The sequence below is a fragment of the Populus trichocarpa genome, chromosome 4, assembly GCF_000002775.5.
Source record: "Populus trichocarpa isolate Nisqually-1 chromosome 4, P.trichocarpa_v4.1, whole genome shotgun sequence".
Taxonomy (NCBI): Eukaryota; Viridiplantae; Streptophyta; class Magnoliopsida; order Malpighiales; family Salicaceae; genus Populus; species Populus trichocarpa.
This window is the reverse complement of record NC_037288.2, coordinates 23,243,527-23,255,551: the sequence shown is the minus strand read 5'-3', so window position 1 is coordinate 23,255,551 and position 12,025 is coordinate 23,243,527. Positions and strand designations below refer to the sequence as shown.

The following is a 12,025-nucleotide window of genomic DNA, read 5'->3' as shown; positions in this document are numbered from 1 at the left end:
AAGATAATATTTTTAATTACAAAATCAAAGGATATAACTTAATTACAAAATATTCAATAATATTCTATTTGAATTTCTTCATAATTTTCATCTTCATCTCTTGAAGATCTAAATTAAGATAGGATGGAGGAGTCGATTCTTTATGTTTACCTATAAACTTCATAACTAAATAAGCGCTTGCAGATTTGTAATTATGCAGCAACGTTTAAAAATCTATATAAAAAATCCTAATACATATTTGATAGATATAGTAGATAAACCAAATGCACTAGTGGACAATAACAAATCATAAGGATCTTTCAGGTTCTAGGTGAAGGGGGCTGTAATTTGTAAATATGGTTGATTAGTCTGTGTTTGTAAGAAAGATAATCTACTTTGATGTTTTGGTTTTTAAGAAAATCAACAACAGACTCTTTTAAATTTGTAGGAGTTTGTTTTATAATACCATACAAATTTACTTTGGAAATATAATAATTTTTTTCGTAGTTGTGAAATATAGGTGGTATAAAAAAAACTTTTATCTATATAACTATTAATTATTTGTTTAATTTATAAAAAAAACACAATAGTTAATTATTTTACAATAAAAAAATAAAATGATAAAACACACCTGAACACAAAATAAACTTAAAAACTCACTTGATCAGCAGTAAACTAATATGATTTGTACTAAAAGAGACCAACTTCTTTCTTTACTTGTTTCCTATTCTTTGCTCGTTTTTCTTCTTATAGTTTGTTTTCCTCTCCAAAAATATCTCTTTCATTTTTAGAAAACAAAAAAAACCATGAACATATTATTTTAAAAAATATTTTTATGTTTTAAACAACCCATATTATATCTTAGGTATTTTAGCAAAAGTAAATCTAAGTACAAATCCCATGAATTTACAGCTGGTCAAGTGAGTTTTTAAGTTTATTTTGTGTTTGAGTTTTATCGTTTTATTTTTTCATTTTAAAATAATCAATTATTGTGTTTTTTTTTCCAGATTAAATAGAGGATTAATAGTTATATAGATAAAAAAAATTTTGTTACCATCTATATTTTATAACTATGAAAAAAGTTTTAATATTTTCAAGGTAGATTTGTATGGTATTTTAAAACAAACTCCTACATATTTGGAAGAGTATTGTTGATTTTCTTAAAAATCAAAACATCAAAGTACATTATTTTTCTTACAAACACAGACTAATCAGTTTTATTTACAAACTACAGCCCTTTTCGCCCCAAAACCTGGAAGATCTTTATGATTTGTTACTGTTCATCAATGTATCTAGTTTATCTGCTTTATCTATCAAATATGCATTAGTCTGTTGTTGATTTTCTTAAACATCAAAGTACATTATATTTCTTACAAACACAGACTAATCAACCTTATTTACAAAATACAACCCATTTCGCTCCAGAACTGGAAAGATCCTTATGATTTGTTATTGTTTACCAATGCATTTGATTTATCTGTTGTATCTATCAAATATGCATTAGGAGCTTTTATCCTGTACTAGAATGAGAAAACTTGAAAAACTTATAATAGGTCAGAAATTCTACAAACAGATGTCATATCAAAAGCTGAGGTTATGGTCGAGAAAATGGGATTAGATTTTGCAGTGGAGATGGGGTTTGAAAAAAAAAATGAATTTCTATACTGTTTGTGATGCATTCTACGTTAGAATTTTTAAATTTTTTTATTGATACTAACTTTGTAAAATTTGATTCTACGATTAAGTAATTTCTATAATTAATTATGTTTATTTTTATATTCCGTATTTATTTACAATTTTATTTTACAAAAAATTGTTTGATTTGATGGTCAGGTTTGAAAAACTATGTCCTGAATTGATCATGAAAGAAAACAACCTTGCTCATTACATTCATATACTAGAAGACTAGAATACTTAAAAGAGCAAGGTGAGGCTGTAGAAGAACATTTCAAACAAACAAATGCCGATATTTATATAGATTTCGGTATGTTGCTGCATAATTACAAGTCTGCAAGCTCTTATTTAATTACAAGGTTTATAGGTGAATGTAAATAATCGACTCCTCCACCCTATCTTAATTTAGATCTTTAAGAGATGAAGATTGAATTATGAAGAAATTCAAATAAAATGTTATTGAATATTTTGTTATTAAGTTACATCCTTTGATTTTGTAGTTAATAATATTATCTTAACTTAGTTTATTTTTGATGTTGTTAATTGAAATGTCATTGAAGAAATTCCAGTTCTATCTCTTATTGTACTAGTTATTAGTATATTTGAAGGGACTAGTAACTTCATCCACTTTTATTTATAAGAGCAGTCAACATGGATTTTCAATGATAAAGAGATGATTATAATGGGAAAATAATATGCCATGTAATCCATAAAGTTACACGGTAGTTATCAAACCTTGACCAGGTGAGGAAAAAAATGGTTGTCCTTGATTTCTAAGACAAGCAATCATTCAAATTTTAACATATAAAAGCATAGCACTATACATAAGAGATGGTAAATCATTTGACATTACTTTAATGTGCTTATGGTGGCTCGGCAAACAAAATCTAAAACAAAGTGCGAGTGATGCAATTATAGAAAGTCTATTTTAAAAGGAGCAAGTAGGGACCAAAACTCTAGAAATGAAGCTCAAAATCAATTTAGAACCACTTTGACCATTCATATTGTGGCTTTGTTAGTACTACAACTGATTTAGTAGGTTTATTGAACTTATCATTTTTAATATTATGGGTAGCTTTTGAATTCAAGGTAAAGTTTGTTACCCCTGAGTTCGTTTCTGTTATTACAAGTGTCAGGTTGTCTTATTGGCCTCCAACATGCTAAACAGATCTAAGAGTGATTATATTGGCTAAACTTACAAATTATATTCCTTGGTTCTTGCAAAATCCTAACTCAATCAAAACTAGACATTTTGAGTTTTGCATGGATAACTTTATCACAATTATTGACATGGCATAGAAACTCTAAATCCACCGAAAACAAACATAACATATTACAAAACTTTAATATCTAAATTTTCTAGCATAAACAAAGAAGATATCCTCATCCAAGCACAAAATGCTTAGACAGAAGTCAAGTTTCATTTTGTGAGATCCTAATCTGCAAATTGCATATTGAGAAACGAGCTAAAAGGGCTTGTCCTTAAAATTCATTATCTTTTATCACTGACCGACTAAATCGTGTTGCTACCCTAGTGATACTGAGAACACACAAGAGAAGCATCAACCCCAGTTTTCTCAATAAATAGCCCGTTTGTAGGACAGACAAAGATAACTGAACCAATCAATGTATTCCATGCTGATGATAGGAATCAGAGTCCTTTTCATTTCTTGGCATGGTATGCAGAAGGTTATACATTTGCAGCATCATTTTCCTGGGTATCTGAACAAGGCATCGAAGTTCAATGGTGTTAGCCAGATAAGAAGAAAGCATAAATGCACATAAGTTCTTAAATAGAAGGAATGTGCAAAAGCGAAGGAAAGATATAAAAGAGCACGAAATACAAAGTTCTTAAATAGAAGGAATCAGAGTCCTTTTCATTTCTTGGCATGGTTATATCTCATAAAAAAGATTAACCCGGATAAAGGAACAAAATAGGTCCATAAATGCATGCAGTATAAACGAGTTCTGATGGGGTTACAAAATACTGCACCAAGTTATAAGATATACCATAAACAAATCAAGCCACATGTTTCTTCTTTTCTAAATTAAAAGGAAATGGAAAGGGTCAGCTCAACATCTTCAAATCAAGCAGTGCATTACATATATAAACAGAACAAAGTTCCATGGATCCTTTAGTTATTGAGGTTGATAGATTGCATTTTATATCAAACTAAACACATCTCACATGATCACAAAGACATAACTTAACCAAGAATCAAGTTCACTTATTCAGAATTCCTAAATTAACTCATTTAATTCAACATAAATTCCTAAATTATCCTTAAACCCTCACCATGTCCGTCCACTCTCTTAGGGTTAGAAATCCAAAATTCTACTTCAATTTCAATTTATTTCCTAATTCAATAATTTTAAATATTAAATCACCACAATTCTAACCAATAACAATTAATTCATGCAAATTCAACAAAATATAACACACCAAATTTGAGGGTTTTCTTTTACTTTCAAATACAATTCAATTAAATGCAATAAACTCACAAAATCATCTTATCCAGTAATAATTAAACTCTATTTAATGAGTTCCATGTAAGTTCTTCCACTAATTAACCTTTTTCTTCAAAAATTTACTCCTCACTTTTATTTCCCAAGCTTCAAACCCCTCTCTCTCACTCTAGGTTTTCTAATTTAATTGCTCTCCTTGATAAAAATCCACTCAAGAAAATTTTTCTTAGCTTTAATCTTTGAGAAATGAAGAAAAATAGAGAAGAAAGATTGTTCATGGCAATTTTTTCCTCCTCAATCCCGTCACCTTCTCTCTTTAATGGGAAGGGAAAATTTTTCCTTATTTTAAAAATTGCCACTTATTTAATTCCCTTGTATTTTTTTTTCCCATCAAATCCCTCCCGTCAGTATTTTTCATGCATCAAATCTTTTATTATTTCATTCAATTTTATCATAGCTATCTCAAAATTTTCCATCAATTATCATAATAAAATTTACCTTGAATTTTTTTTTTGTTGGAAAATACATTGTTATGCACGAGGTTCACATCGACCGTCAATGTTTTTCCATAAAAAATATTCTTTATTGCATTCAAGGTTTTTCGCTAAATAACCAAGAATTTTCACCAATAGTGACACAAAATTTATATTTATATTTTAATTTTAATTTGAACTTTTTTTTTATTTTCCAGTTGGGGATTTACACGATTTATCATGGGTTGACATTTTGTCTTGCAATTTATTATTTTATGTCATCCAATATTTAAGATAATTTACTATAGGCCTTCACCTCTAATCGTAATTTTTTCCTTTTACATTTATTATTTTTTAATTAAAGATTATTTTATTTAACACTGGTTTATAATTTTGGATCAAGGGTTTACAATAATAGTTTTTTTTTTGTTTTAAGCTTAAGATAATTTGAAGGAAAATATTTAAGGTTGTTAACCATATGTTTTATATAGGAGTTTCATAGCAATGATGTATTCATTTTGAGATGGATCTTTCCATGTAATAGGATTTTTTAAGTGTTTTAAGTATTTTTAATATTCATTTTTTGTTTGTGGATTGCAAGTCGTTATGCCAAAGTGTGGTTCTCTTTTGTTGTTTAAGCTTTATAATATATCTTTAGATATTATTGGTCTTTTAGAATTTTAAATGTTTCTCTCTTTATAAAATATCAGTAAAATATCAGCTTGTGATTCTTGTAATCCTATTTTGATATTTAGGTATTCTTTGTATTGTTTTTTTGTTAATTGTGTTCAAAGTTTGAGTGTTGCTTTTTTTATTGTATCTTTTCTTTATTATTATTATAGTGAAATCATATTATTTTTCTTTGCCATGTGCAAGTATAGACTTTAAGAAATAGACATATGCTGAATATACAAAGCAAAAAATCTAATTTTATGAATGTCTAGAAGTATTTGTCATCTTCTGGTTTATTATCATTATGTTAATTGTTTTCTTTTAGGTATTATGCATTCAAGAAAAAACACGTCCAAGTAGTTGTGTCAATGATTATGGCATGAATTTAGGTGATAATTATGAAGAGATATAATATAGAAGTTATTAACCAAGGTTCAATCAATGAGAACAACAAAGCAAGGCATCCTTTCTTCAATAGAGCTCATTTCAGATAAAATTATAATAGAATACAAGGACGACCTATCTATGTAATCAATATTTTATGTCATGATATTATTTATTTGTGTTGAGTTATTTTAAGTTTTATAATTATATAAAAATAACTTGCTTAAATTGATTTTCAAGTTCATCTATATTGAAGCTGCTAGTTCCATTACCTTCATGATGAAATGGTCATTTAAAGAATCATTGTTTAAATAGAGTCAATTTGAAAAGCATCCTGAATAGATGTATATTGTAAATGCTTGGTGGGAAAAGTTTAAAGTTAAATAAATAATCTTTAATTAGAGTTACTAGTTTTATAAAATTTTCAAAACTAGTTGATGTATGAAATCAATTAAGAAAAAATTATGGAGGACAAGAGCAACGAAACACTTATCAAAAGAGTGTGGAAAAACCATAGTGCAACTAGATAAGTTTAAATCAACTTATGGTATATTATTGTAAACTTGTTTATTTTATTTTCATATCTAATTTTTGTTTGATAAATTCTGATACCTGGTTGTGTGATTTTTTGTACAATCCCCACAAACAAGCAATTAGAAAAGCCAACTCTGGTGACATGGAGAAGTGAAAAATCTATAAACTAAGGCCTATCACAAAACCATAGTGCTTTTTTATAATTAGATTTTTCTTAAAATAAATTTATTCAAATGATGTTTAAATAATTATTTAATTATGCCATTATTTTCAAATAATATTAGCATATTTTATGGTAATATTAACAATTGCTTTTCAAATAATTATATATGAACCTTGAATACTCAATGCGGATGAAATATCTATTTTTCACTTTTTTATTTTGAATTTTTTATATAATTTTTCTCAAGTTTATTATTTTTTAATATATTTATGTCAAAATTATTGATTCGTTATTTTTATTTATCAAAACTTAGATTATGATAAGTTTTTATTTAAAAAATAATATTTTAATAAAAAAATTGTAAAAAAGAGGCATTAATTAATAAAGGAAAAGGGGTTTTGATTAAATAGATACCTATTTTATTGCTAAAATCTTTTTGAATATTTATTTTAATTGCTTTAAGTTTTTATGCAGTAAGAACATAGATAAAAAAATATTTTTTATTAAAAAAATACATTACTAAGAGAAGGAGAATTTAAACATAAAAATTACATTTTTTTAACGAAATATAAATTATAACTTTTCTTATAAAAATCTAATTTAATTGTCATATAATTAGCCCAATGGCACGAGATGAAATTTATTAATATATATCTATTTTTCAACTTTGCAATTTGGTTTTTAGTTAACATTCCTAGCTTTTTTACAATTTATTGGTTCATATAATTTTTATTTTATTTTATTTAACACATATCTTAATTAACTTTTCAATTTTGAATTAAAAAATTTTATTAAATCAAAAAACATGTTTATGATATCTATATATTTTTTTATATTAAAAATTAATTTAAAATCTTATCCACAAGATACCGTGATTTGTCGAATGATATACCCCATGCCCATGTCATGTGTTAGGAGATTCATTGGAACTTGAATTGCACACGTAGGGTATGGTTTAGGAATTGGGTCAATGCATGCCTGTGGTTTGATAAGAGACAATTGAGTCCCTGTATTTGATTTTGGCGGCCTTTTCCATCCCTTTGTCCACCATCCTCTTCAATTTAGTGTCGAAATAGATTTTGACCGTTGAGGACACGTGTCACTCAGACAATGTACTTTTTTTGAAAACTTTTTAATTTTTTTTACAGGTTAGATTAGTAAATATAATTTTAATTAGAAATATTTTTTTAGATATTTTTTATTATAATGTAATTTAAAATAATTGACCTTTATAATACGGAACTGATTTATGTTAACATTTTAGTCAATTTTTTTAATGTTTTATCATAAAATTTAAACTAGCCAACAAAAATTTAAACCGATCCGAATTAAAAAAAATAAAAGAAAAAGCATGGTTAAGCCGGTTAAAATCAACCCTAACGTGTTGATTTTTTTTAATTAAAATATCTCTTAGATTTTTTTTTTAAAATAGGGATTAACCCCAGATTTTACAAGTATGATTTTGTCTTTTCTATGTATCTCTTCAATCTACCATCACTGTATTTTTTTTGGCTTCTATGTAGTCAAGCCAGCTATTATATGATCCTTGACCATAAGGTAGGAGCTCCAATATTCTTGAAGGGGGGGCCCTGTCTATGCCTGTTTTTAGCCAACATCTTGATGAGTATTAGTGTTTAGATAAAAACAGATGGGAAAAAAGGTTTGTGCTTGGAGGGACCTAGCTCCAATACCAAGACATGTCTGAGACATGTTTTTTTTCGGACATTTCCTGATGGGAACAGCTTCTCCTTTACATTTTGTAACAGGTTTTTGCCCGTGGACTTTCCTGATAGAGCCTTTGATTATGTTCCTGATGCACTCATCACTTCATAGAAGTTAGATTGCTAGCTAGGAAACACCTCGATCTCTTCTTCAAGAGCTCCAGCAAATTAAGTGATGAGCTCCCCATGATCAAGGAAAGTGCTAAATTGAGGAGGATGCATGCAATGGATCTTCTTTGGGACCCTTGAAATTTGCTTCTTAATTGACCATATCATTAGAAACTTAAAAATTGATTTGAGCTTGGGATTGCTTGATGCTCAACACAAGCTGCCTTTATAGCATTATTCTAATTATAGATTGGTTCCCTATTTTTTCACTTCATTTTACAAAACTCCCTCTAGAGGGAGCCTACTTCCTGCAGCGAGGCTGGAAGGAAAGAAAGGAGAAGGTAAAAAACAGAAGGGCTAATGATAAAGGGAGATGATCCCTTAACATTTTTATATTCCTGTGCCTATATTACAAGCCTATATAATATGTAGTGCGATGAAAGCATATTCTTTTGATCAAGGAGTGGTATAAAAATCAGCTAAGGGATGCTCTCATCCCCAACATGTTTTGAAGAGTTGGTGAAGCCATAGTCGTCACCATGGGTACCTTGTTGTGTTGTGATGGATACAGATGTTGGACTGTAAGAATACCATCTAGCCCAGAATAGATAGTTGAGGAAGTTGAGGAAGCCAAGGACTGCTAGCATCCAGTAGAAAAGATCTAGCCTGTCTTTGTTGAGATCATTGTCACTAAGCCAGCCTTTATTTGTAGAGCTTGAGGAGGTGACCTTGTTCACCAAAGAAACTAGCAAGGAGCTCAAGTAAAAACCAAACGAGTAGGAGCAATATGTGATAGCTGTTAAGAATGCTTGCATCCCTTTTAAAGACTGTTTGTAAAAGAACTCGATGAGACCAACAGCAGTGAGCATTTCTGACAATCCAAATATTAGAAACTGTGGGGTGATCCAAAAGATGGACAATATCTTGTTTGAATCTACAGCCGCATCCCTTCTCTTCTTCTCCATAATGGCAGCAGAAACCATGGAAAAGGTAACAAAAAAGAGGCCAGCTCCTATCCTTTGCAAAGGCGATATTCCTGATTCATGACCAGTGATTTTTCTTGCAAAAGGTACAAAGAAAGTTTCATATAGAGGGACTACAAAGATGAGTATGATGTAAGGGATGGATTGAAGTGAAGCTGGAGGGATGTGGAAGGATTTGGTAAGTTGGGTGTCCATGGCACTCCCTTGTTGGACTGAGAATGTCTGGAGTTGAGCTAAGATGGTGTTGAAAACTATGGTGCAAGCAAAAATGGGAATGGCTGAGATCAGTATCTTCACTTGCTCCACTTGAGTGACACTGCATAATCTCCATGGACTCTCCTTCCTATTGCTTCCATCTTCAACTTTGATGCACGCCTTGTCCAAGAACCTGGAATTTAGTTCAAGAGAGATTAATGTAATATTTAAAAGGATTAATTAAAAGAAGCGAAAATACAAGTTAATTTGGCACTTGTTTCTGCTTAATTAATTCAGAAAAATTCTGAATTACCTGAACCTTTGTGTATGAACTAGCCTGCAAGGGTCAGAAGATGGGTCTACCAGGCCATTACTCGGCACGCTGTTTTGGCTTCCATGAAGCATCTGCGGATTAGCGGGACAGGTTTGCTTTCTCTTGAACATGGCAGCCACAAAAACCTGAGAAACCCCAGACAGACCATAAATAGAGCCCAATTAGACTATTAGAAAAATGAAAGGTCCAGCATTCTTTCATAATTATTCTATAGAAAGTAGGATAAAAATGGCTGGAACAACTTTTTCCATGACCATGAGTCAGCAGACACCCTTTCTGCTATTGTCTATATAATCTTATGTTAGGCAAGAAATTAAGCCGCAAGTAGCTCTGGTTTTCTATTTTTGTCTATCCCAAGATGACCGTGTAGCCAAAGCATCAACTCATGTATTTATTTATCTGATAGCATAATTAAGCAAGACAAAATTGCGGACACAAGCAGCAACATCAAACAGTTGAGTCCACAACATAAAAAATCTGAACAACCACTAACTTCCAATTCTTGATGGAGACCAAAAGAGGCACTAAACAATATGCAAGTGCACTGTCTCTCTTTCTCTGTTAGAATTTAGAGAGAAAACCATGATTTTAATCTAAAAGAGTGCATACATTTCGAACTAAGGTAGCTCATTTTGGTGCTCTTGCAAAGCAGGAGGAGTTAGGATTTGAATTGCATGCAATATGTAGCCAGAGATAATGCACGAAAGAAAAGGTTAAGGTATATTACCTGAGCTATGGGGGTGAAAATGCTTCCTTGAGGGGCTTTGTTCCTGTAATATAGAGTACCGGAAACCAAGCTGATCAATCCCATTGCCATGACAGCTGCAGAGACTCCGAAGCCAACATCCATGCCAGAATTTGTTTGAACCCATACTAGAAGTGTTAGAGCAAAAAGTTCACCCATGGAGAAAGCAAAATAGGCAGCATTGAAGTAGGTAGAGAGCTTCTTGGATTGCTTTGGATTACTTTGATTGAACTGATCACCCCCATGAGCAATCATGTTGGGTTTAACGCACCCACTCCCCAATGCCACCATGTACAGGGCTACAAAAAAGATCAAGGTCTTGAATCCTTTAGCTTCTATACAGTTTTCTCCACCAGTTAACATGTTACACTGGGGTGGCTTTAGTTGGGGAAGATGAGCTTGAACTGATAGTAATATGAAACCCTACGAATTCAATGAACAAAAGAGAGAGTGTTTATCAGAAGGAATCTTCATTACTTACACACAGACAATTTCTTCCTCATAATTCTTCATTTGTCCTTTGCATACATACATACAAGTTTGTCTTGTGCTAAACTATAGAAGGGAGAATACGTATGCAAAGCTTAAAAGGAGCCCTTACAGAAAGTTCCACGAAACCAAAGATGAGCATGGTCCAGAAGCACCCAAGATAAGAGTCTGAGAGGTAACCACCAAGGAGGGCCAGGATAAAGATAGTTCCAACAAAGTTTGTCACTATGTTTGCAGACTTTGACAAAGAGAAGTGCATCTCATTTATCACATATGTTATGAGGTTGTTCCCGACAGCAGCTATTGCCATTATTTCAAATGCTTGAAGCCCTGAGATTCCATGCCAGAAAATACATCAAGTGTTTGCAGAAAAGGGTAGACAATATCATGACTTATCATAGAGAGAATCAAGTCATATCCTTACTTTATGCCAAAAAAACTTATTGCTTTCACTTGGCAAAGTTAATATCCAAGAAAAGGGAAACCATGAAACAGCAAGATCTGCTGGGGAAGAAATAAGACATACCAAGAACAAATGCCGCTGCTCTCATGCCACCATGCTTGTTGGGATTGGAGGGCTTGCCTCTCCAATCAACTGTAACCTCTTCACTCACCACACACACGCTCTCTCCCTTGGTATCATGTCTCCTTGCCTCCATGTCCATTTTTCTTGCACCTCTTAGCTCTTTCTCCTCTGACAGAAAAATGTAAGAAACAAGTGTTGTCTTTACTCCTATGCTGAAACTGAGGCAGGAGTATTGTCCTAAATATAGAAGGTTCAAGCCCTCCTTGAAACTTCTAAACCCACACGCAGCCTAACAAACGTGGTTAACACCTCTACCAAGAAGGGAAAAAAAACCAAAAAAGTGGTGTTGCTTGGTATGATTATTGGCCTGGCTAAGTCGTCAAAACGTCAATTTAATATATTTTTGTTATCAGTAAAACGTGATTTTAATCACTTAGACAAATACTCGATTAGCTTGCGCACTTGGAACTTCGAAGAAAGTGTGTTGTGTTGTTGGACAGAGTAGAAGAGTGGCCTTCTGGCCTTGCATTAATGTATGTTTGGTGGTCCACCTTCTATTTTAACTAATCTTATGGTAAG

The 12,025-nt window shown here is 31.3% G+C and overlaps 1 protein-coding gene across 1 annotated transcript; it reads right to left on the bottom strand.

The window, feature by feature from the left end:
* Nucleotides 1-8,377: 8,377 nt before the first annotated feature.
* LOC18098368 (protein NRT1/ PTR FAMILY 4.3) lies at nt 8,378-11,704 on the bottom strand. The gene is made up of 5 exons (XM_006385027.3): nt 11,447-11,704; nt 11,033-11,250; nt 10,414-10,854; nt 9,666-9,811; nt 8,378-9,545 (listed from the first exon to the last, which is right to left on the bottom strand). Exons 1-5 carry the CDS (start codon nt 11,583-11,585, stop codon nt 8,654-8,656), a joined length of 1,836 nt encoding a protein of 611 aa, XP_006385089.2. The 5' UTR covers nt 11,586-11,704; the 3' UTR covers nt 8,378-8,653.
* Nucleotides 11,705-12,025: the final 321 nt, after the last annotated feature.

Excerpts from the sequence above, each read along its gene's own strand:
- LOC18098368 (XM_006385027.3), bottom strand. The coding sequence starts at position 11,585 with ATGGACATGGAGGCAAGGAGACATGATACCAAGGGAGAGAGCGTGTGT. Across the intron at positions 11,251-11,446 it reads AGCAGCGGCATTTGTTCTTG|GGCTTCAAGCATTTGAAATA; the intron begins GTATGTCTTATT and ends ATGGAATCTCAG. Across the intron at positions 9,546-9,665 it reads GTTCATACACAAAGGTTCAG|GTTCTTGGACAAGGCGTGCA; the intron begins GTAATTCAGAAT and ends ACTAAATTCCAG.